We start from the raw sequence: 26,949 nt of genomic DNA, 5'->3' as shown, positions 1-26,949 counted from the left end.
TTACAGTAATATTTAGTAAACGGGTAAAAAAATTAATCACATAAAACCTGTTTTTCTTGTTAGGACGATATTTTACCCAAGTTAACTCGACCATTATGATAAACTGTACGGACATTCAAACTGAATCCATCTAAAGTTACTCTGAATGTAGAGTTAAAACCAAATCCAATTAGGAGAAAGTGACATCATATGAACACCCAATCATAATATTTCATTTCACATTTCATTTTATTTCACAATTTATTCATGACATCTTAGTACTGAATCAGGCTGGCTCCTGATTGGCTTAGGTTAGAATGTTTTATGTTCATTCTTCATCATGATTGGTTATCTTTGTAAGAGTGAACTTATCGGTGAAGTGTCCGCAAAGTAGTAGTCTGATCTAATACGTGTACGCCAAGGAAAAAATCGTTAAAAAATTAATAAGTATATGCATGCTGATGCTAAGAAAATTCTGATCTTTTGAGCACATTTAATCCTTCTTTACATTCCATTCCAGTCACCGCATTCCACACTGACGATCGACGTATTTACGTGAGCCATCCACAAGAATAGAAAATGATCTTATTTTTGGCTCCCTGTTCCCCAGAAAAAAATTCTTGAGGACAAAACAATCGAAAGAAGTCAATTGTTCATATAGTGATTATACGAAACAATCGCATTTTTTCGGAGAACTAGGAGCGGGCTTGCGTGCCTTTAGAGACTCCAACGCCCTGTCACGGCTTAACCCTCCACTAAAACTTACGTAAGCTTATCCAGATTACTGTCGGTTGACCGGAAACTACTACAGCTGTTTAATAATGGCAAAAGTTAGTCGTTGAAAGACTATTTTATCAGAATACATATTCGAGACCATGTAGACTGAATGGCGATAGCGCGGAACATTAATTAAAGGCTGGCAGTATGTTTCTTCAGGCTTAGATATGTCTATTACGCACCTACAATAACGTTAAAAATAGTGATTTGATGACTTGGATAAGGTAAAAATAACATGAAATTCCTGTACGCATGCGCAGTAGGTTATCTCATTAATCCTCGACTTGCTGTGGTCATGTCAATTTAATCCCACAAAACCCTTTTATTTTCGTTTGTGCTGAACTTGCTTCGCTCACTTTGATCTCTTTCATAAGCTTCCTTTTTTGAAGGCAATAATTTGCCGAATATTGGAAATTATTTTTTTTTAGCCATCGGCGGTATTTTTGCTAGATTGAGTGAAAACATATGGTATGCATGAATGAAACGTCTATCAAGAAAACAGTTTTATATCAGCTGATCAAAAATGACAAGCCTAAACTGAATGAAGAAAGACTAATTCTGACTTCTTCTTTTGAATTTGGTTTTAAAAGAATTCCTCTCCGTGGGTTACTATAGCACAGAACTCAGTATAACCATGACTAATTTGAATAGGTATTTAAAAGGTGATGTCACCAAATGCAATCAGTATTATTCAACCAAATGTTCCTGTATTTACCGGGTTTTAATATTTACAGGGAAAAGTTGTCAAATCGTCCTTGCTATGTCAATCAGTTAGTGGTCGATGTTGATGGCGTTGCTTAGCAACGCGATAGGTGAAGGGTAAGATTCACTGCCGCAAGGAGTTAAGCGGTGTGTATTTAGCTTAAGGTGAGAGATAAAAGAGACTAAAACATCGTTTTATTGGGAGAGCGTAAGAAACTTTATGCCAGTAAGTATAGTTGAAAGAAAGCACCTGGACCAAGTCATTCATTCAACTGTACACCAAATACTTAATTAATCACGGATTGATCAAACCTTGGAATTTCTAATGCGTGGTTTGTGATCAACAGGGACGCGATCAAACAGGTAAGCTTTTGCCAAAATCACTGAAAACACCACTAATATAGCATCAGTATGTTACATATTTAAATCTCCGAAGAAATGTGCTACTTAAGTAATCGAAAAAAGTATGTTTCGTACCTTTATATTTCGGGTGCGGTAATGGAAAAAAATTGGACATTTTAAATAGCTATTCAAACGTAATTATGAATAATTCGTTTCACCAGAAAAAGATAGTTTACTCTGTAGATATTTGTAGAATATTTGTCACTTGGACCTAAATACCTTGTAATCTGATGTAGAAACTCGAAGATATAATGGCACGTATTTGACCATCCATGTACGCATGTTGCCATTGGTAACCAGAGTCGTTGCGTGCTGAAGCCAACTGGTTGGTAACTTGAATGCAACTTGAACGTCGGGTTTTTGTCCTTAGGATAATGCAATTTGATATGACTTTAGACCATTTAAAAGGCATCAATGGTAATATATATAATCAGTAATAATTCGCGATCTGGAGTTATCAGTAGTCGACTACAATTCTATTTACGCTTTGAATACGCGCAGTTTTAACGTTTCGTTTTTTAGGAAAAGTTCTTTTTGTGGGGTTGCGGGGTTAAAATGTCAGTTTAAATTTTTAAAGCGTTAAAATATTTCAGAAAAGTTTTATCATTTGTTAGAATTTATTCTTTGTCTTTACTATTATGATTATCGATTATTGTTATAGATTGTATGATTCTTTTTCAATTTTTTTATTATCATAATGACGACTACATGATGATGGTGATGATTACGTTTGTGACCATGAAAACATTGATAAAGATACTGATGATGAATCTTCATTATTATATTTATTGGCGATGAGTAGAAATTGTAATGGGAATGATGACGATGAAGGCGATAGCAATAATACTATGATGATAATGGTTGTGATCGTGGTCATGTTGGCGATAATGAAGATGATGACGACGACGATAGGTAGCAATGGTGATCCGGATGATGACGATGAAGGCGACACCAGTAAAGATGTTGATAATGATGGTTGTGATCATGGTTATGTTGGAGATAATGACTGATGATAAGTAACGATGGTGATGCGGATGATGACGATGTTGACAATGAAGATGATGACGACGACGATAGGTAGCAATGGTGATTCGGATGGTGACGATGAAGGCGACACCAATAAAGATGATGATAATGATGGTTGTGATCATGGTTATATTGGAGATCATGACTGATGATAAGTAACGATGGTGATGGGGATGATGACGATGTTGGCAATGATGATGATGATGACGATAAGTACTAAACGATGCTGATGTGGAGGATGATGACGATGATAACAACGACGACGACGAAGGTCAGGTGATGATGATGTTACTGCTGCTGATCAGTGACAATGTTAAAAATGATTAGTCATACTTAATTACTATTATTATTATTCACTATTCATATCCGGCTAATGTTTTTCAAAGCGACTTTACTCTTTTCACTGGTCGAAACATGATAATTGATCACATATCAATACTATCTACACCGACACATCTCAACAGTAAGGCATTAGCGCAAACACTTATCGAGTCAACTATGAAAAAATCCAATAAGTAACCAAATTTTTAAATATGCACAAACATAAACAGAAGCGGCCTAGGGTTATTATGTCTTTGAACTTAGTGTATTTCATTTTCACCATATATAGTTATCGCTCATTATCAGCAGGCTAGATCATATAGAAGCCAGGAACAGAAATTTATGAAATTGAATAATCAGGACAATGAATTTACTGTCTATATTTCTATTCTTTTACAATATTGTAAGCAATATAAATAACGATTTCTTCGTTCCCTCATCACGCCCTTCCCTCCCCCAACAAACAAAATTACATATATATATATTTTAGACTCTTTTTCCGATCACCGCAAGCGTCGTCTTGGGGCTTCTTTTGAATGAAAAACAACATAATGATGTTTGACATATCTCTCAGACCCCACGGGTCCAGTGAGGTGGAGGTAAAGGCATCAAAACAGATGGTGGCTTTTAATTTGATGAGTAATCTCCCTTTATAGCCCTGGTTAATTGAACCTTACTTATCTTCAGCTCCACAAGTATACATTTCTAACATTATGCTAAGTACGAACAAGAAAATCTTGTTGCTAATTTGCTTGTTATCTCGTTTTATCGCCAATGTATAGATCAGTATGTGAGATAGAAGGAGAGGGAATGGTACGTCTTTGGTGAACATTTTCCCGTTGCCATGGTTTAGGTATAAACTCAGCTATAAACAGACCAGCCAAGTCGGAGGTCGTTGAAAGGGCGTAACTGAGTTTCGGCTGTATTTGAGTAAAAATCTACTTTGTAAACGATTGTCTTTCTTAAAATTGACGCACAAAAGTAAAGAAAGAAAAAAAAAGAGGTAGAAGCATAATGACTAATGGCCGTGTGGCTTAGATGTAATGTACATATCTAGATCTTAAAAGAGTGCCTACCAGATAATTGTTTTTGCATCTCCTTGGCAACCATTATCAGCTACTTAAAAAACGAAAGCTTTAATCTGAGTTTAAGAAATTAAACTCTAATTTTAGGAATTCTTCAATTAGACTGAACTAATTTTTACGACAGTTTGGTAATGAGCTTGTGAATTTTATTAGACTAAGTACATCCAGCGCAACCACGGAAAAGAAAATTACTCGGAATTCTAAAAGGAAGGTCGAAAAAAATTACGCAATAACATTAAAAAGAACTCAATGCAGACGTGCGCCTTATTTGTTGCCGCAAAATTACCTGTGCGCAACATCTGATGAAACGCATTTTGAAATCTTTCGCACCATTGAATTATATTACTGTTATTTATCACACTCATAGTAATTGGCATATGAATTTGGCCTGAAGCCCGAGAATGATTATTCTGTCATGATATAAATGCCCGTAGAAGGTAATTTTCGACAGTAAAATTCCTATCACAATAATTGTCACATTCTGCATTGACTTTTTTTTTAAAAAATCGATCCTGCTTTTCAACAGCCGCTTTTCAAATTAAAAGTATTTATCAGTTGATAACACTCGTAGTACAATGAATAAGCATTACCGTCATCATATTTCAGTCAGTTTCATTCGACATTTGCTTCACCGCACCGCGATACCAAATCAACCACTGCATCCCTTATCATCACCATATGTTTTTGTTATCTCAGTTTTAGTCCTTATCTTGTTCATCTTCATGACTATTTACCGACAAGGAGCAAGGAATGGATCGTCTCCTTTTTATTATTATTTGTAATTTTTATCTATAGACAAATGATAAAATATTTTTTATTAATCTTTATTTCGTTAATTTTCTAAATTTTTTAAAAATTCAGTGCGAGTCCATTTTTGATGTCTGTGTTGTTCCATACAAGAGGCTTCTCTTTTATCAATCGATATGACAATATCAAAAGACCGACTTCAACTGTATAGTAAATACGAGTCTTGAATCAAAGAGTACTATTATCTATTATATGTGCCGCGGAAGCGATCTAACAACAAAATCATCATTTTCAAATCCGTAAAACCCAGCTGACATGCACATGCACATGCACATGCACATAATAAATAGACTGGTAGCGACATATATATATGTATTTATATTGGGAAGATAATGCGTGAATCTTATCAAAATGTAGGAAGGGATGCTATTTTTAACAGCAACATGTTTCCATGACAACCATGGCATCATCAACAGAAACTTTAACTCGATGTGGAGAAAATGGTAATGAAACTAGTGTGAACTAAACTGAATTATTTTGCGATTATGCATTTATGTAATGATTAATTTTGAAGAGAAAATTCGGTACAGCCACAGGTTTTCATATATGATATCGATCCAACGAGCTAGATGGTAAACAATACGAGTCTGACGTTAGGAAATAAATTACTTATCACTTAAGAAGATATGAAATTTCGCTTTTATCATCATTTGCTAAGCAGATAAACTACATCCTCTAACACTTTCTTCTTTTCATTTTTGTGGCTATTGTTTCCAAATTTATAAAACATAATTTTCCTACCAGTTTTGTTTTAAGTGACAAAAAATGACATCTTTTAGGCAACGCATGAGAAATAGAAATTTAATATCGTCGCTCAAAACTAATATATATTTCTCATTTCAATGTTATTTACCATTTTCGAAAATAATTTGAATTTTTCGGCACGTTTTTTTAAAATCGATTTTCACGTCTTTCATCCATTAATATTCACTTGTAAAATTCCAATACCTTTAAAATGCTATAAAAGAATGATGCCCGGCTATCAAGATAAAATATTTTTTAAACAAATAAAATTAGATTTCAGAGGGCGAGAGAAGAGACTTGGGGATGATTATCAGTTGTAGTGTCATTCATCAACGCAAGTCGTAAAAATCTCCAAGTATTTACCCTGTAATCCTTGAAAAGGAATAGTAAACGCATTTCTAAATGCGTAGTGAAAAGTACAGATGAAATCATTAATAAATGACTATACTGCTTAACCTTCTAAGGTCTTCCTCTTATTATTAACACAGGCAACACAAAAATAAGCCGTGGGAAACCAAAGCCAGTATTGACCCATGGAATGAGTAAATGAATATTGTACTAAGTGTTTTCGTCTGGATTTTGCTATTTACCCATGAAGTCATTAAGCAGTTGTAGCAATACTCTGACAAAGATGTGTGGTTTGGTTAATCGAAATCGATTCAAAAGCTACCGACTATTAAGAAAAGAAAACATGAAAGTGTTGCCTCATTCATTTACTACTGAAAAACATTGTTTATCGACAATTCTGTTGTGTAAATATCATTCAGTTTGATTAACTGTTTGTCTGTCAAATACTGACCGTCAAATACATGAATGTGGTTTTGGACTTAAAAGAAATAAAGCTATAGACCATAGTCTTTAGGTGAAAAATTTGATTTGGTTATAGGGTGAGTATAGTGAATGGTTTCCAAGCAACAAGGCCAAACAAACGGGTGACTTGTTCGATTAATTTGAAGGCTTTCACGCGTTCAGTTCTTGTTTTGCTATCATAACCCGCGAGGGACAGGTGTTCTACACAATAACTATTCTTGTGGCCCTCTTAAATTCTCATTTTCAAAGTCATTGTTTATTCTTTTTAAAAAAAGGAATCAACCCGGTTGAAAGAGCTAAGTTTCAACAGCTGCCAATTTGTGAGTTTATCCTTGAGGTAATTAAAGGAGCCGTGATATTTCACGTGTATATTCACATTGAAACCTCCGACTGCGAATGTTTTCCCGTTTTTTAAAAATACAGTCATGGCTTTTGTAAGGAGAAAAAACCTACAGTTTTTGTCGTATTAGCCCAGCTTGCACCTATAAATTGGGACTTTCCGTACCGCAACTGTCCACGCTTGCAGCTGATGCTATAATAATCTGAATACGATAGACATGGAATCGTAAGCAAGCTTCATCTTGCTTCAATTAATATTGACAGAACTAGCAAAGGGAAAAAACTACATTTTTTATAAAACACTTGATTTGTTTTGAAAAGGAATGAGCGCGCGCGATTGAAGTGAGAGCCAAAATGTCACAAAACGCGGTTGTCGAAAAAGAAGTCCTGCGGAGTTATTTCGACAACCCAACGCTACTTTACATAACTTTCATTCAATATTTAGACCATGCAATCAATTAAAGTCAAATATCGAATTTTTAATTCTTAAGTGTTTTTCTACTCCTCGCTGCGGACGACTCGGCAAGTTAGCATAATCTACAGACGCTCATGTTTTTACTACCGACTGATGCTAAGAAAAACAAACTTTTAATTTGTCACATATGATCAGCGCTTAGTTGAATTCCACTTTCCGACAGGATATATACAGAAGCATTTTTGATATCCAAGTTATTATTTCGCTGCAGGTTATACAATAATATTTTCATTTTTGGCGACGGTGCCGCTGTTTATTAAAATAAATACCTTATTTCGCATGCGCGAGGGCCAAAAAAAGCATGGTTTACGATAACCGCAAACATATTGCCACCGTAAATTAACTTTCTCATTGATCTCGTACTCAGATACTGAAGAAAAATATAACACAAACTGTAGATTATCATAAATTACCGAAAAGAAAACCAATGCAAAAAGCCTGAATATTGGATGTGAAGAATTTATTTATAACCACATCATATAGATTCAAGTATGATTCAATGATAATAGATGCCAAGTTTTTTAAAAAGAAAAAAAAAAAACCAACTACGGAGCAACAGTTTTCTTCTTCGGTCTAACTGAATCGGAACACATGCAGAAGTTGGTAAATTGTTACGCGGTTTATTTTACATGTTAAAATTCTGGACTGATTATGATCTATGGTTTTGATACGGGGGTTTCACCATACAACGTTACTGGTCATTGACCAGGTACCAGACATTGAATCCATTGTAACACTATCATGTTGTTTTCAAGGAAGCGTTCATAATTTATAGTGGGTTCAAAGGAAAGGTTTTAAGTGTGGATTATTCCTTTACAGGTCTTTACAGGCAAGCCACTCATTTTTGATGCCCTCTCCCTACCGGAGTAATTCTCCAAAATTGCAAACTTAACAAATTTCCGATTGTTTTGCGTGGTATGTTTTCTTATCTGCCTCGATATGACGTCAACAGTTGGTCAAAATGTTAAGCCGACCTGATTTCAGCTCTCGAACGGTCAGAAAGCGAGAACATTTATATTTGTGGCAAAATATTTTTGACCCTTTTTTTCAGTGAAATTTACACACACTACCCGTCTATACATTGAAAATTCTATGTCATTTCAAAAAATTCTGTACATGCAGCTCTCTATACGACCACGTGTCGATTGTTACGGAGGGAGGAAACACGATGGAGCAGCGAATCAGCAATCCATTGAATAGCGAGAAAGCGCCGCAGCAGTGCATATCACTGTATAATCATTATTGATATGAAACAGAATGCACTCCTCATGATTTCCTTTAACTAAGTATTTTTTACTAAGAAATATTTTAGATTGTGGCCAAAGTGTCGTCCAAAACCCACATACTTCCCTCTACCTCTCAACCCTTAAGTTTCGATTGCTCCTTACCCTGCGGATCTTACCATGCAGATATCACCTTCCACTATCATATCATATCATATCATATCACTACCACTAACAACTGCCATTAATTCTTCCTTTACGACTACTTCTTCCACTACCACTATCCGATTATCATTATCATTATCACTACCACTGCAACCGCTACCTCTACCTCTACCACTAACTACCACTTCTAACTAACGGCTACTTCTTTTATTACAACAGCTTCCACGTTCCACTACAACTGCCACTACCACTCCTTGGTCTACCACTACTTCTACTACTACCACTACCACTACCACCACAACTACTCCTTCTTAACACTAATTACAGTACCACTTCTTCTTTCGTTACCACTATCTCTTCCATTATCACTAACACTTTTACTATATCTTTCTCTTCCACTCAGTACCATTATCATCAATACTAAATAACATTATCCGCATTACTTCAGCTACCACCACCACTACTTCTATTGCCACTATTGCTACTCATGCGAAAAAGTAATGGTAACGAAGTATATACCAGGCTATGCGGTTCTATATTGAAAACATTAAGGTAATTTCAAATTACGACATTGCGTCTACACTTTTCATTAGACATAAGAGGATTCAAAGAGTTATATAATTGCCAAGACTGGAAGTGATATCATCATGCCAAGGCAGGCTAGGCAAAAAGTGGCCGTCAATAAATTTAAAACCAGCCGTTACCCTAGCAATGATTTAAACTGTAAACATGCCTACGCTAGCTAGCGCTACGCCCATGATAGACTAAAAATGTGGTCTTGTGTACTCAGAGGAAAAGAGAGCATTTTGACTAATCGTAATAAATCAGTGGGAATAGAATTGAATAGCATGTCATGTGTAAGTGTAATAGCTCAACACAACTATTTCACTGGAATGTTCACTCGCTTTCACTTCACTTCATTCAAACATAGTTACTATTAACTATGATTCAAACTAGTCCGTCACTCTAGCTTACTATAGACGAGATTTCTGACTTACTAGTAATGCTTTTCTGTTAGTATTAATGATAATTATCGTTTTTCTTATTGCGATCAATATTGATGAGTCATTCCTATGCGTAAGTGATCATGCTCAAAGGCATTTCACTTCCATCGAAGGAAGGAAGTTTTTACATTCTTTCGAAGTTACAAATGTTTATTTTTGATCAAACCGTTCTGAATGTCAAGCCTTTTCCTAAAACGAAAAAGAAAGAACCTTTTACTGACACAAAGCATATTAAGGTACTAGACCTGGCTCGAGGTGAAAAAAAAATTCAATTTTTGTCAATCGTTAACTGCTTTAGGAATGAGTTAAATGAGATTTAAAAGTAAACGGAATCCGGTAGTAGTTAGCTAGCTACTCCGGCAGAAACACACTCAAAAGTTAAACTTTAATTATCGCAATTTTGTCCAGTCCAACTTGATACGGTTCCTAGCTAAAGGAACTGAGCTTGTTTGCTTGAAGATATGGTCAAATGAGCTTATTAAAATAGAAGGGTCTAGAATGGTCAAGCTACTGGAGAGAAAGATATGCATTGCTGCTCTCAGCCATAACGTCGCCTTCTTTGAAACCCATTAAATGAAATATAAAACTTCAAAAGTGAATAACACAGTGAAGGATGCTTATGAAAAGCCTTCTTGTTTGATAAGAACTGTATTTTTAATAAGCGTAGGTGATGATGTTGAAGCTCAACATCCATTGAAGCACATACAGAGCGGATAAATTATGAATCATCCAACACACCCATGAAGAGTTGAGACAGCTTGATTTTTGAATGCCATTAGCAAAGTTTGTTGTTTTCAAGGGCTAGCTAGTCTGCTGTGATTAAAAAAGAAAAGACAAAAAGATCAACGGTGTGTAGCCAAAGTTAACTGATTGTCTGCAACGAGAGTCATAAAGTATCGGTCGAAAGGGCCAGTATTATCCGAGACGTCATTCCCTTGGCCTTCATTCGTAAACAACGCTCAACTGCTTTTTAAACATAAGAATATAATTTGTACGAATTATATGCTTAAAATAGCTTAGTTTCTTTACATAAAGGAATATCAAGTGAAGGTTTTCTATTACTTGACGCGCTTATATTTCAGATCGGCTATATATTTTCCCATTTGGCCATTACTTAGATTATTCGTGATGTTCCTCCACGCCTCAAAGAATTCGTGTTGCATGGTGACTGCTGAGAAAACGACGCAACCTATCGTAGCGAAAAAAAGGATTCTGTTGATTGTTTCAAAAGATTTCACCGAATTTACATTCGATGTGTGCCAATTTCGTATCACGCGAGTAACAAACACGATTTTCAAAAAAAAATATTTTGACAAAGATAAAAAGCATTTTAGCGATGTAAAACAACAACTCTCGGCCTGTGCATTTGAGTTCAAATCTAATGGACTGTTTCCTTGCTTAGTTGGCGAAGACAAAAATTTTGAACAAAATGCTCTTCACGATAAGCCAGTGGGTTGCGGTGTAGAATATTAATGTGACTCACTCAATCATACCCTTAGGCAAAATGTAAAATAAAACGAAGCAAGTTGGAATTTGATTGTTTGAAATTTGGACACATAAACAAGGAAAGTCGTTAAAATTACCACTAATTATTTTTTGCTCTGAATATGTGGGGTTTTAGAAGCACTTCCTTTGCTTCTTTAAGGGCAAGTTGTCATTTATGCTTCTCAGTTCAGTAATGTATTGGCATTGATGATTGAAACTATTAGTTATATTCTATCAATAATCAGTGTAGCAAGCCTATTTGGTATTATTGATTACAATGGAAATTATATAACACGTCTTTTCTTAAGTTAAGTGATGAAACTTATTGCGCGCAAGCCATCTACATGTTTTATTTTATTTTGTCAAACTGGTTCATGCCAGTTGTTTTTCAAAATAAAGCCTTAAAAAAACGTCTTTAAAAAAAAAACAAGAAAATATATAATTGCGCGTCAGACGTTTTTAAGCGGTTCATGCAAAATTATTCGTTCGGAACTTTGTTTGGTACGAAAGTTTCGGACTTGCGTCTCTTTGCCATAGAAACAGCAGCATTTTTGCACGAACTAGCAATAACTAGTTGTAAGTTTATAATGGCTTTGTCATGCAGGTGGTGTTATGACTTATAGAAGACAATAACAGAAACATGTGGTTTGGATACTTTGTACATTTAGCGAATTTTTAGTCTATCTTAAGATACCAGAACCGCAGCTTATGGGGGTGAATTTAAAAAGCAAGCCGGTTTCAGCTTTGGTCAACAAAATCGAAACCATTCATCAAAAATTTAAAACATTCTAGTGATGGTATTGAATAAATTTCCAAAGATGGCTTGCCTGTCTGAATATTGGCCATAGAACTGCTGTACGTTTCGGTACAGTTTATTCGATTCTGCTTTTCATCTTTTTCGTTTTTCAAGTCTTTTTTATCAATGTACGAAAAATTCTTTGTCGGCTTTTTCATTTCAGTTAAAAATGATTTTGATTTGTTTGATAACGAAAGAGAAAACGACCGTTGAAATAACATCATTCAGAGGACCTAAAAGGAATTACTGATGCGTTCCACAGAAAGTCTTGCGTAAAATTTATTCCTCGTACTTTTGTTAGGATAAAATATGAAACAGCATGACCAACGTTGACTAAAGACCACCCTTATACATACCAACGGTTAATTTTGTCTTTCGTTTACGAGCTCAGCGTGTGCTATATCAAAAAATGTGACGACTTACACTGAAAATTAGAACCTTCAAACGTTTGTCAAATCATGTTTTTACTTTATCAAAAATCAGTATGGGATTAAATAGTCTTACTATCTGTTCGTGAGTTGTGGTTTATTTTCGTCACATCAGTCCAATATTCGAAATTTGCAAATTTGGCGGCAAAAGATTTTGGACGCTTATTTCTATAGAAACGTGACTTAAGCTTGACGTTGCTATGGTAACCGCCCTCCCACGCCAGTTGGAGCCTTCTTTTGGAAAGAGCACCATTTCATTTCCTTACGTTTACTTTCTAATTTGAGGCTGTTAGCGCTATCGAGTCGTGTTTGCATCAAATATCGCCCGTGTTATTGGTAGAGGTTCAAACTACAATTCTGACAAGAACTGCGAATATTCTAGCCTTCATCAGGGGTAAATTAGGCCCTTAAACTGATACATTTATTACGATGTCGTCATTTTGCCTTTAGATTCGAAGGTAGACTTGTTTCAGTTGCCTTCTCTTGTTTTGCAGTGTGGTAATTCACTGCTGTTCCTCTCTCTGTTTCAGCAGTATTTTCTCCAGTACCACAGACGTGGAAAGATGAAGAACTATGCATTGAAAAGAAGCATTTAATAATTTTGGTAAGCAAATATATTTTTATTCTTGTCATATGATCAGTGTGTGAATAGGCGTAAAACCTAAGCCACGTTGCATGTTGTTGTTGAAATGGTGAGGGATACAGCGGGTACTTGAAGACGAATGTGAAATAATGTTTTTTACTGAGGGTTACTAGAGAGTTTAGACGTGAAGGTGATAGCGCTGTCTCACGAAGTAAATAATCACAAGGACTCGATATAAAATTGGTAGTACTGTTGTGTCACTGCCCACGGTTGTTGTGCTTGTTCATGTACCAATGAAGTTCGCACTGCTGATTTGAAAAGCTTTGCAATATCAAATCTCTGAGAACGAACGTATGCTAGATTGAAGCCAGTTTTGATTTAGAAAAGAAGCAAATTAAGCCCATAAGAACTACTCTACACGTTCTCCTTTGTGTGACAACATGTGCGTTCATTTAACGAGAGCACGTTGTTTTCGAATTTTTGATGTAGAAAGTGTGATTTAATATTTTCCTTCTGGTTCGCGTTCATGTCGGCATAACAACCAAACTCGTGAATTTTAAATTCAACCCAAAAAAGTACTTTCCTTGGAAGAATATTTTGACCCTTGGGGATAGCGAAGAATACATAGAATATTATGGCGATTTATTGTATTCTTATTAGATTTATTGTCATCTAAAAAAATAATTGTGTCTTTCAATTGAACAGATATAAATGCAACCATCACACGACTTAGAAAATCAAACCCTTTCGAAAACATCGAATTGATATCTGTTTTAACTTGAATCAGCCTGGTGCTCAGCTTTTTTTAAAATGTTTTGAATAAACCTTTTATTTCTTTACCCTGTGGGCAACGCTATTCAATTTTGCCATAAATACGAACTGTTTCTAAAACACCTCGAATCACTCATGCTTTGAGTGCCGTCGTCAGTTCTGCCCCTACATATTCGTTCGCTTCAGCCCTGTATTTCACTATTTCACTTTCTTTTGAAATCTATGTTGAAAAGGAAGTGTAACTTTTGAAGTTTGCCACTCGATCAGTCGCAATGTCAAAGAAATATGAAAAAGATTTTAAATGCGAATGAATTAATGATGAACCACGTTTCGAGTCGGAATATTCACGGCAACGATTTTTAACATTTGATTATGATGTAAGAAATTACACTTTAGAACCACTCTATTTTGGTTTTCATGAAATTCTATACAACACCATATGCCCTTTTGCACTGTGAATTTTCTCGGAAGAGAATTTTAAATTCGCAACCTGATCTGGTTGCTAAATTTGGACCTTGCGATATACACTTATCGAGATCGGTCTATTGTGATAGTTGAAAGAAGCCATTCTAAAGCCTTGTATGGAGTGCACGTGGAGTGTGACGAATCTCCGTTATGGCCCAGCTCTGTTTACATTCGAGTAATTGTTAGACTCTAAAAGTAGTCCTTTATTAGCCTTCACAGTTAAGAGAGATTTTGTAGTTGTGTCCAATAACTCAGTCATTATTGGAAGAATGGGATTTACAAAAGTATTTGGCAGGGGGATATAAGATTTTTGCTCGTTATAAAGCTATCTGAAAGCGATCTGTCAAATTGTTTCGCTTTCAACGACACCATCGAATTAGTTTTCTGGGCTGGGGTTTTTTAGTGGAAGAAAAGAGTGAAAAAGAAACCTTAATCAAAACAACACCCTCTCTTTTTTGATTCTTGTTAGGTTAATAGCTAGCCGGACTTCGTCTGTTCACACTAATTTAAAATATCTCGTTCAGTTTAATTGCTGTTAACATTAGCCACAATTTCTCTGAAATCTGCTTTCTTCCAGGAAGACAATTTTAACAGGATTTTCTCTATCTTAATTACTCAGTCAATGGAAAGAAAAATATAAAACATTAACTCTAGTCCTACACGCGTTTGTTGATTTCATTTTCAGAGGTTTCTAGAAACAATATGTTGAAATGGCTTCCAATGATCTTTTAAAATCTATTTGAGTGTAAAACATTTCCGATTTTAGTCCTAATCCAGGAGATAATTTTTCTTTTATCCACATTCTCTTCCATATCGATTAACGCTTAGGCCTTTTTCGAGATACTGAATGCTTTTAAAACCAAATGCGAAAGAAACCGGAGTTTTAATTACGAACAGACTGGTTGGGAGTTTACATAGTTCCTAGGAGACGATTGACTCTTTTATTTGCATGATGGCTTTGTTCGCGCCAAATCTTGCATGTTGCGAGGCAAATAAAAGTTCCAATTGAATTCTCTGCTGTTCGGTGGATCTTATTTTCTCCTGTTCGCGGGTCGATAAACACTAAATCACATAAATTCCGGACTGCATAGTAAGTAGTCTATTTACTCAAAGCCTAAGATGTTTACAGCGAACAGAATCTTTTTAATTGTTAAAAAACGTGAAATCTTTATCACAGACAGACCGAGTTTGGACACAAGATGTTTATGCAAAAGCTTATCATGTCATATTTCTGTTATTTACAAGAGTTTGTTTGGCGTTGTCATGACTCATTGCTATGGACATCAGTAGAGTTTTCATAAATACACTAAAAATGGTTATTAAAGTCTTTGTATGAATTTTTGCAAATTTAAGTTTTAGGATTCATATTCAGGATTGTGATTGTTCTGTTTATCAATCCAAATCAAGGGTTTTTTAGGGTTGGGTGAAAAACGCTTGATTTTTCAAAAGACCTTTCCGAGATGAAGAAAAAAATTGCAGGCCTATTGTGAGAAGGTTGCACATGGTGTACATGTGCTACAAAAAATTCTGCTTGGAAGAAATTGTATATGCTGATATTGAATCAACAGCTAATGAGTTTCCTTATCTAGCAAATGCACTCCATTGGCTTCCAACCAAGTAGATACCATTTTTTTTACATGGGTAAAGTTTTCAATACTTTACTTACGAGGTCAAAACTTGACAATCATTGTTTACGAGTTGTTTACAAGACCATTGAGTAAATGTGCATATTTATACAAACATAATAAACATTTAATAATGCATGTTAGTTTTTTATCTCATAAGAGGGGAAAACCATAATCCATATAAATATTAATCATTTATAATTTATGGTGCATTCTTTTCAAATACAATATATTGGTTGTGTCAGTCAAAGCTCTTTAGAAAATTATAGTTTTAATTAGTCTTGTCATTTAAAGGAACATTATTATTTCAAAGTTTCTTTGCAGATGTTTTAATGTTTTTGTTATATTTTACTCATAAAGCCAACATATATTTTATTTTGAATTTTTTTAATTAAAAATGAGCAGTAATATGATTTCCAAAGATAGTGTTTTAGAATTAATTTCATGTCAGTTATAAGGGGAAAAACTAGAATGAATAAGTGGGAAAAACAGTAAAAATATAGATAAACTTTACTTGGAAGTTTACCTTAATTCCACTCAGTGAAAGTTGATAAATGTAATAGGTTTTAAAATTAGTACAAGTAAAAAGATATCAAGTTAAATTGGACAACTTTCAAAAACATATATATCTACATGTCAATTGGATATGTTTTCACCAGAGCATCACTGTCAACTTTCTAACTTTTCAAAAAAATTAATATCAACAAAGTTAAAATCAGACCTCAAAGATCAGATAAATATTCTCTAGCATAATAGGTTTTACCTTTAGCCCACCCTAAGGTTACTATGGATACCAATGTTATTTTGAGCTTCTTACCATATGCATTAAGATCATCATGAATTTTTCATATCTTTTAGTTTACAGCTGGATAATGATCAAGGGTAGCATGTGATAAGAGGCTTTGGTTTATAAAATATTGTTGTTTGTTCAGAATTGTGTAGAAAATTGTAGTTTTTGGTTCTCTGTTGGATTGCCATACTACTGCTTGAGCTTCAAAAGATTTTATCTCATGCTGAAGTTATGTGTTTACCATATGTTGAGGTATTAACTCTCAGACCACCAAAAGCTAGCAATAGGTGTATGTGTGTACTAATCTTTACCACAAATTAACAAAAGGTAAGTGTAGAATGTTTGAATAATTTCTAGTGGATGGAAGAAAGCTGTTAAAAAAGCATGTGGAGTTGATAGGGAAAATTTGAAAGTGGAATTATTATAGAATCTTTATGCCATATGTTCCAATACAGTTTTATGAAGAATATGTGTTTCATGATCAAACATGTTTGAAAGAGATTATTTGAATATGTTACTTGTTTTTTCCAAATGATTAGCTATTACATAAATTATTCACTTGTTTTCTTTTTCGTTTAGTGTAATAATTGGATTTGGGATGCTTTTAACTTGTTGAACATACATGTCATATCAGAGTACGAAATGATTGCTAAAATCAGATATGACTTCCAATTTGTTTAATTATGCAGTATCTTGCTTTCTACAAGTCTAAGAAGGAATAAATTGAAGTGGGCCATTAATGCATGATCAAGGTCTATAATGAGTGTTATTCCTTATGCGGGCCTAGCATTGGATAAGAATTTCTCATTACAAATACATCAACAATGACCTAAGCCAAGTGGTTTTTAATTATCACTAGGATACAACTATTTTCTTGATATTTGAACTAGTTACAAATTCATAAATGATATAATGTCTATTTTTTAGCCCTTTTTAGGAAATAGATATTATGTAAATGGCCCTTTGTCCAGCTTATAGTTATTTTCCTTGGCATGCAACAAGAAAAATTTACTTAAATGTTTATCTTTTGAAACATTACTTTCATCTTATCAAATTTATGAGAATTCATATATAGTTTAAATATTTTTTCGCAGATAAATCTGTTTTAACTTTATAATTATCAGAAAGATGTATTTATACGCATTTGGTGAACAAGTAACCAAGGCAACCGAACCACAGCTAATATAAACGAGTTCTCATCTGAATTTTAATATTAATTTATTAAATTTGAAAACAGAAAAAACAAAGAGCATTGAAAACATAAAACAAAATTAGGCCTTTCTTAGTTTTTAAAACATTGAGGAGGTAGGCAAATAAAGTTACAATTAAAGTTTTAAATTTTTGCTTAATGTTGATATTCATAAAGGAAAAAAACGTGCACTATAGAGTTACCTTAGGTATTAAAGAAACACATTGAAAAAAATCTAAAACATCAAAGAAATGCAGAAAGCAAATTCATGGCCATCAAATGTGACTTTCTTTAACATTTCTGAATTAAAACAATCAGAATTTTTTAGATTTGCATATGTTGTAGATTTTGGTAGTATCTTAATAATTTTAAGACAAAGAAAAATGGGGTCACCCAATTGGTTTCCAAGATATTTTGTTATAAGGAAGTGAAAAATGGGTTTTCTTGATATTTTGTCCATCGATAAATTTGAATGACATCATCAGATGAGCTTGCATGCACCAAACTTATGCTTAGAATGGTTGTGTGCAAACAATGCCTGTGCACCTCCTTAAAAAAACTATGCTATATACGTATAAGGAATGATTGCCAAAATGGTTGTCTTCAAGGTTTCAAACTTAGTTTCTGACATTATAAAGATGTGATTTCATTGTTTCCTGCCTATATGCAAAAGGTGATTGTTCCTAAAGAACTCTAGCATTAACTATCTGTTTTAACTCACAATGTAACCATGTGTGTTAGCACATCTGTGTAAATTATGCTGACAGTTTCTTGACACTTTCAACCGTACCTGTTTTTGTATATTTTGATTATCAACTCTACTATAAAATTTGCAATGTTTTGGTTTCAAACAGCAGTTTTTGTAGTTTTTATACAGGAAGTTGAAAAACAATCATAAATATCTAGCATTTAGAAAATGATTCTTTTCCCAAATAAGACATCAAACTAGTTTTTTTATGTTTTTGTATACTTAGAAATCAAATATTTTTCATTAGACAGATATTTGTTGTATATTTTCTGTTTCTATCATTTTTAAAACTTTTTGTTTCCAATCAAGACTTAGTTAAAAAACTAAATATCAAAGAAGAGTTAAGTAAAGAGCATTTTAAAATCAAAATTAGTGGCTCTCTTTGTTATCCCAAATTTTGCGAATAGAATATTCAAGAGTCCAAGCTGTTTAGCTTTCTTCCTAAACTCATTTGGTCTTCTTTTAATCAGTGATCAACTAAGCTAAGGCAAGCAGCTGTTGCTATGGAGTAGAATTGTTGAATTGTAATTCCTGTTTCCCCTAGAAACCAAACAGTTATAGATGTAAGACAGCTTCAAGACATGAAACCAGTAAAGACAGGTGCCATTACATGACAAATGAAAAACATAGCATTTTGAAAAACTTTATTATATGGCTTCCTTAACTAATGTCTTACAGACTTTATTATTGCTGTACATCAGTTTTTATTGCTAGAAGTAAGTAGTAATTGAATATTATATTTTCTGGAGATATTTACTTCGCAGACTTCACTTAACAAAGTGTGACTATTTATTATGCTTTTGATGTAGACAAAAAGTAATACTGTTTTTGAGTGGAAAATTTCTGACAAGAAAAAAATCATACAAGACAAAACTGCCATATCTTTTGTAAAATCTACTTATGAGTGACTATTATAGCAAACTATAACTGATACTCAGAAATTGTTTATTTTTGTGTTATAAAACTTGTGGTTAGTATGTTAAATGAATATGTTTAAGATGGTGTTATCTCCGAGTGTGTAGCTATCCAGTGGGGAATAACTATAGGGTTAATTGACTTTTTTTAACAGATTTTTATGTTCAGTTAAATAATATTCTTACTAGAATTTATAAGATTAAGTAAGACTGTTTTGTCTTTCTATTTTTTTCAATTTCTCTATGTTGACATAGTAAGTAAAGTGCTATCGTCAATAATCCTAAACTTGATAATCTAAAATATCCAGCAAATTAAAATTCTGTGTACAATGTTGAGTACCTGACTAATACATTTTTATTTTTTCCAGATACAATGCCCCCAATTCGCAAGTCTGACATTGTGAAGACCCGGCTAAGTCAAGGACCTTATTTAAGCCGGTCTGTCAATGGTCCTTCTTTAGAAACAGAATTAGGAAATGAAAAAGAGAACTTGAGTAGCAGCTGCTTTGGAGCAATCAGGACTGTGAAGGATGCAGATAATGACTTGACAAGTCTAAATTGGCTAAGCCGTAATGATGTGTTGCGAGGGTTTGATGTTGGATCATCTGTCCCTCCTATGTCACCTCAAAGAGAAAATGGGAGTGAATTCCCCAATGAACTTGATTCAGGTGCTGCACATAATGGCTCCACAAATGGTGATAACTTTTCTAACAAGCAGAAGAGTCCTTCCAAGCCTCCATATTCCTTTTCTTCATTAATTTTCATGGCAATCGAAGAGTCCCCAAACAAGAGATTGCCAGTTAAGGATATCTATAACTGGATAATGGATAGATTTCCATACTTCAGAGATGCACGACTTGGATGGAAGAACTCTGTGCGACATAATTTGTCCCTCAACAAGTGTTTTAAGAAAGTAGACAAATTCAAAGGTGGTGTACAAGTAAGTATTAGTTGTTTTTCTATTTATAATCCAGTATCTGGCACATTTAGATGAATATTGGTTGACACAGATGAGTATAGCTAGCACCATGAAGACTCATTGAACAAATTAAAGCCCTCTCATCTTGACTAATAAACATGATGTAAATTTTCATAAATGAAAAGTATCACTAGTTTTTGGTTGTCTGCTTTAATTAAGAAAAATTCTGGCTTATAAGTTGAAATTGGGTAGCAGTCACCAGACACATAAATCATTCTGAAGACTACTCTCACCCAGACATTCTCCCTAATCAATCATCATGACCCTTGACCACTGCTACAGTACCTCTGAATTAGCAATATTAAAAGTTGATCAGAGTTTTATTGAATGCAGACCTCCTATGTGGTAAATATAGGATTTAGAGAATTAACTATACAGTAGGTGTTGAAAAAATATCTTAACCACTGAGGAAGTATGTTATTTCACAAGTCACAACGTGAAAAGTCAAATCCTCAAGGCCTTAATATTTGAATTATTTGATGAACCATCTAGCTTACTTTTTAGACTCTTGGCTAAATACAAGTGCTTATTAGTATATCCACTTATTCTACATAAACTTGTCTTGAAGATATTATCTTTCTTGTTATTGATGTTGTTATATTGAATGATGTTTTTTCTAGAATGTCGGTAAGGGTTCATTATGGACTGTTGATCCTGACTACAGGCCAAACCTTCTCCAAGCTCTGAGAAAAACACCTTCATACAATTCTTTCCACCATCTGATCTCTACTCCTCCACCTTCACCTCAAAATGAGTGAGTACATGTGACCTACTATTTACTTTTATATTTATGTAAAAACTATTTTGAATAACAGGCAGAAGCCACTGCAGTTCTTATATAGACCAGTTTTCATCTGAGTGGGAAACAGGATGGGTAATCTGTGGCTGTACTGTATCTGTACCATATCTTATCAAAGCCGTAACCATGGGGTTATGGTTGGATGAATTAATTGAAGACAATGTGTTCAAGCCATTTCGATTTTATGGCATTTTATAAAGACGTACATGCACTGTAATTCAGTACCCTATGTTTCCCACTTATATGTAAACCACTCTTATTTCATCTGCTATGAAGGGAAATTCTTTTGAATGTTAGCAAATTGAATTTAACAAAACAACTTTGTATATTTTTTTTTTAGATCTTATGCTCTGAAAGGCATCAATGGTAAGTAGGAAAGAAAATTACTTACTAGGTCATTGGATGTGATAATGATATTACTATAAAGGTTCCTACTCCTTAGTTATAATCATCTAATTGGTTTTCATTGAATTTTTTCTATAGGCAATAGCAAGTATGATGCCAATTCAAGTGATGTTGATCCCGATGCAGAAGCAGAAGCAGTTGCTACTATGTGTCTAATTGCAACCCCTCCTGAAATAAGAGCAGCTGAAAGTAGGTTTTAGATCTCATAAGCATTGTGTTAGAATAGTCCCTTCCCTTTTCTCATTTGGTGAATATTGCTGGATTTTATGACTTAAGTCTCATTTGCACAGTATTCACCTTGTTTAAGGCGGCTTGACTGACCAATTATTTTTGATTGACAGCAGCGAAAAACCAAATTTCAGCGTGCAGCTCGCAACTACCGAATTCACAGAATAAGGAAAACTGCAGTAACTTTAATGAAACTTGCTTGTTAAAGTATAACTTTAATAGTGATTGCTTTCATATTAACAGTTGTAAGATGCCAGTCATGTCCGCCCTCGGCATCTGAAGAAGACTCTCTGGTAAAAAGAGCTAAAGCATATTTCTATAAACACAGAGGTTCATTTTCTGGTATACCAACCATGGTAAAGGACTTTCACTATAAAAGGTACACGTTTATAAACTGCCATGTGTCAATACTAAGTTTCTCACTAATTTTAAGGATTTTTTTGTATTTTTAGAAGATATGGTCTGTCATCATCAATGGGGAGGCTAATAGAGGCATCCAAACTCAAAGGCTGCAATATTTCTCCCGACTCATCCCTCGATGGTGAATTTGAATTTGATCACAACTCAGAATCAGATGAAAATGAGGACAGTGATATTGAAGAGAATATGAAAAAAGTTATCAAGCAAGATGAACTTAGTGATAGTGGTTGTGGTCAGGGATTTGAAGATGAATTTGATGGCAAGAACATTACAAAGAATAATCCAAACCGAAGAAAAAACAAAAAAAGCAAAGAAGAGAAGCTTAGTGACTATGCTGGTGCTGATGCATTATTGAGCCTTGCTAACTCAGCTTGTAGCATAGTAAGCTCAAAAGAAGGATCAAAATCTTCTAGTCCAGTTGTTACACAGTCCCCATCTTGTGTCAGGGCTTCAAGTTAGCAGTTTCTGGCAATTAACGAGGTCACTTCTCAAGGCTAAAGTTTAGGTATGGAAATTGCCAGAATAACAACATTATCTCATAGACTTCTATGATACTGAGCAGAGCTCTTTGCCGAGAAGTGCAGTAATTCAAGTTTATTCTCTTTGAAGTAATATCAAGAATTATTTATATGTTATTTTCTATCTCAAAGGTTCAATTCCAAAAATGAGGTAACCACGTAAGCAAAATATACTGAAAACTATTGCATCAGCAGTCCAAAAGATGCCCAAAAAATTTAAAAAGAAATTTTTGATGATTAAAATTTCGGTTACAGTCCTCTTTATTTTTCTTTTAAAAATCATATTATAAAAACTGAAAACATTTAATGTTTTATAATTAAAAGAAAAATGTAGCAAAAAAATAGAAATTCAGATATACAAGCAAATCTTTATAAGAGATTTGATGGAAATACTGTTTAGAAGAAAATTCACTTTTCAATATATACAATTTATTATTGCAAAAAGCAATAAGTTGAAGTTAAAAATCATGACCTTGGGCCACTGGTTATATACATTAAGTTACGGTCCTATGGTAGGTCTGTTTATAGAGAATATATTGTTAAAGTTCACAATAGATTATAAAAGAAATGCAAGGTTATTCAAAAGAGTAAATATTTAATCCTCAAATAAGATCATGTAAGATTAATTTTTTAAAAGATTAAGCTCTTTTTATTAGAATCAAAAGCACAATGACAAAAATATTATTCCAAAGGCAAACTTCATTGGAGTTGCAAGCTTTAAAAAGACAGTGAGAAATAAGCGAAGCGGAGTAGTCGTCGTATTTTGCTGCTAAAACTCTAGTTAAAATTCAATTTTGTTCCTATTACATAAGTGGGGATACTTACAGTTTCCTTGCGAATCCGTTGGTATGTAAAGGCCATTAAAGTTGTTTCATTTAGCAGGAAAAATAAGGAGAGTTTGTATAACTTGAATGAAAAGAATAAATCCTTCTTTCATGTGAACCGAGGGCATGCGCGCTGTCCGATAGATCCAGTGGCGGGAAAATGGTGACCACCGCTGACCTCACATAACACTCTGAATTTTACCATTAAAAGTACATGTATAAGAACATGTATAATAACATTCTTAATCGTCTCTAAGCTAGACAAGTTTTTACTGAAGGCTTGCAACCTAAAAGTTTGCATTAAAAACAAATTAGTATCATTTTTCCTGAAACAAAAAGACCTAGCAATTTCCTAGTTTATAATTTTCATTCTTAATTTCAAAAATTATTTCAAAGTTTCAAAATCATTTATATTTTCCCTAATGGGTTTAGGAGATCACTTATGTAGTAGGCAACACCCAGAGCCTCTTACGAGAAGGCCAGGGATGACAATTTAAAGCGCACTTGACAGGCACTTTTGCTAGTAGGAAAAATGGTGCCAACAAATCAAAGCCAAATAAGTCGATTACCTTTTCAGGAAATACATTTTTGATATTTTGCTTGCGTGAAGAGCAAGTTCCATTGACAATGACCGCTGAAGTCTGTAAATAATTCAATATTAAGGAAACTATTTAAAAGAACAATTGAACTGTCTCGCTGTAATTATATTTCTTTGGTAAAAATCAGTAAAGAATGCGATCAATCTACATATAAATACAATCATGATTGTGCGTTAAGCGGTGGCCGTTCATAATTTATTTAGAATTCGTAGAAGAGAGGGTGGAGACATGGTTTTTCCGGCATCACCGCGTAGCGGAGCATTTGGCATTTTAGACTACGCGTCAAAACAGGGCCACTATACAATGCATCGCACGCACACGAAATACATTTGTGTTGTTTTGGTCAAGAAACATAGGTCAACGTAAAAAGGAAATTATGAACGGCCTCTGAACATGAATCTTCTTAATCGATTTTGTCTTGTTAAAGTTCTCTTTCGAAATACATATAAAAGGAAGATTACTTTCAGCTTGTAATCCAATGGAATCATCCATGTATGTCATTAGGTTTCAAACACCAACTAAAAAGCTCAGTTTTTAACCAGCTCATCCGCTTTCAAGAAGACCTTTCAGTAGCTTTGTCGTTCTCCCAGTTTATTTAACTTGAATATAAGATTTTGATACCAATGATTTAGAATTTATATATACCAGATAAATCGATAAGATAAATTAATAAGCACAGATAAGTAATCTTCTGACGGCCAAGAGGCAAAAGAACGAACAAATCACGTGATCATATTCCGCCATATTGGATGGTGTACACTTGGGGTCCACTAAATTTCCATTCCTAACATATGTTTTAGCAATCAGCTCTTATCTTAAATACAAGATATTGATAGCGTCGATCTAATATAGCTATCACAATGTTTCTGCGACCTCCAGGCAGCTTTACGAAGAAAATTCCGGATGCAACGCAGGCTAGGGCAGCTTCTAACGTCGGGATTTTGACTTCCATTCGATCAAAACATTCAATAAACACAGTTGGAGCTTTGTAAGCAGCCCAAACATTTTAACCCGCTGCATCTGGGCCGCAGAAACATAGCGCTATCAGTTACTTCGACTGAAATTCACGTATGCCATCCAAACATGTCTGGTGGAAAATGAACTCTTGTTGGACCAATTATTTAGTATAGATAAGCAGTCTAGGTTCATGCATATCTGTGCTTATTGTTTTATTTACGGCCATACAGCCTGAATAAAAGAAAGAAATCTTCGAGATAGTCAAATGTCCTTTTAACTAGATAGTATCAGTTGAAAATTTATTTTTGCAGTCTATTTTGGTAAAGTTCAAATTAAATACCTTACCAAGTGAGCTTTATTCATACACCGAAGAAATAGAAAAAAATGGGAATTTTTTCATTCATATTTTGTAAAAGAGATATGGCCAAAAACCTAGATGATAAGTGATTATGTAATGACTAGATAAAACATTGTTACCTTATTCATTAGATTACTAAATCGATGTAAATAAAAAAGGTCAAGCTAAATTTTGTGTGAAATCAGCTGTTGTTGACCAAAGGTGGGTGACAGAAAAGGTCTCGTAAGCAATTTATATTCCAATGGGATCTTCTCCGATGGCCTGCTATTCTCCTGGTGATGTTCCGGTCAGCAAGAAATATTTCTCGGTACAGCCACAAGAACGCAGGATTTTATGAATTAGATCGTCAAAAATTGAAACACTTTCTGTGTTGCATGGATAGCGGCACAAAGGGATCGATCGTAAAGCATTATTGAAAAGCCACCCAATGAACCAATGAAAATCTAACAGCGCACTGCGTATTAATCCCTTGCAATGCGTAATATGAATTTTTTCGTGCATTTGCTATGTAAATCTACGACTTAATGGTTTTCGCGGCCTATGAGGTCAGATATGGACCACACGGTCATGCATTACATGCTGCGTTTTCGGCCGCTTCTTGTCGCATAAACATCTATTTTTGGTACCAGAAGCTCACGAACGGAGAAATATCGCAGTTGCGTTAAAAAAGCGATAATCAAAAAAGTACCAGAAGCCTGAAAATCTCGCTCTTATTCTTCAAGGCCCACCTTGGTTTACGAGGATACTAGCTTTGCTAAATGCCGAAATATAAGGTGCTGCGCAATTGTGTGATGTGTCATAACATATCCCGCACATAGATGGATAGTTGAAAATGTTAAATGTTTGATCCTCGAATCAGACTCATCTCCATGTTCCCTTTTGCGCATGTTCAGAGTGTATTTAGAGTATGTTTAGATTTTCTATACAAGTATTACAATTGTCCCCTTCACAGTTCTCTGCGCCATCTTTAAAAGGGTAGCCGTGCCTTTGCATCGAAACGAGACGAACGGTGAGCTTGCAATGACAGAGATATTTTTTAATACCTTGGAAAATTGTTCACATGTCTCTATTCACCTTTCGTCTCGCTTCGATGCAAAGGCACGGCTACCTTTCAAGATGGCGCAGGAACTGTGAAGGAGACTATTGACTTTTACAGTCAGGTTTCACCGTGTATTAGCACAGGTAGCCCAAGCTCTGCTTTAAGAGGAG

The 26,949-nt window shown here is 34.5% G+C and overlaps 1 protein-coding gene across 6 annotated transcripts; it reads left to right on the top strand.

The window, feature by feature from the left end:
- The first annotated feature begins 1,596 nt into the window (after positions 1-1,596).
- Positions 1,597-25,909, top strand: LOC116290031 (forkhead box protein N3). 6 transcript variants are annotated; one of them, XM_031697001.2, is made up of 8 exons: positions 1,597-1,821; positions 13,102-13,172; positions 20,022-20,593; positions 21,253-21,386; positions 21,772-21,797; positions 21,915-22,025; positions 22,308-22,443; positions 22,517-25,909. In XM_031697001.2, exons 3-8 carry the CDS (start codon positions 20,027-20,029, stop codon positions 22,941-22,943), a joined length of 1,401 nt encoding a protein of 466 aa, XP_031552861.1. In that variant the 5' UTR covers positions 1,597-1,821; positions 13,102-13,172; positions 20,022-20,026; the 3' UTR covers positions 22,944-25,909. The 6 variants fall into 6 exon arrangements, with proteins under 6 accessions (XP_031552861.1, XP_031552864.1, XP_031552859.1 ...); XM_031697004.2 differs by lacking the exon at positions 1,597-1,821 and adding an exon at positions 12,772-12,962 and having other exon boundaries at positions 22,520-25,909; XM_031696999.2 differs by lacking the exon at positions 1,597-1,821 and adding an exon at positions 12,773-12,962.
- Positions 25,910-26,949: the final 1,040 nt, after the last annotated feature.

This window comes from Actinia tenebrosa, unplaced genomic scaffold, assembly GCF_029948245.1.
Source record: "Actinia tenebrosa isolate PJP-AT-01 unplaced genomic scaffold, QUT_ActTen_1.0 PGA_scaffold1__47_contigs__length_23844297, whole genome shotgun sequence".
NCBI classification, from domain to species: Eukaryota; Metazoa; Cnidaria; class Anthozoa; order Actiniaria; family Actiniidae; genus Actinia; species Actinia tenebrosa.
This window is presented reverse-complemented; position numbering and strand designations above follow the sequence as displayed.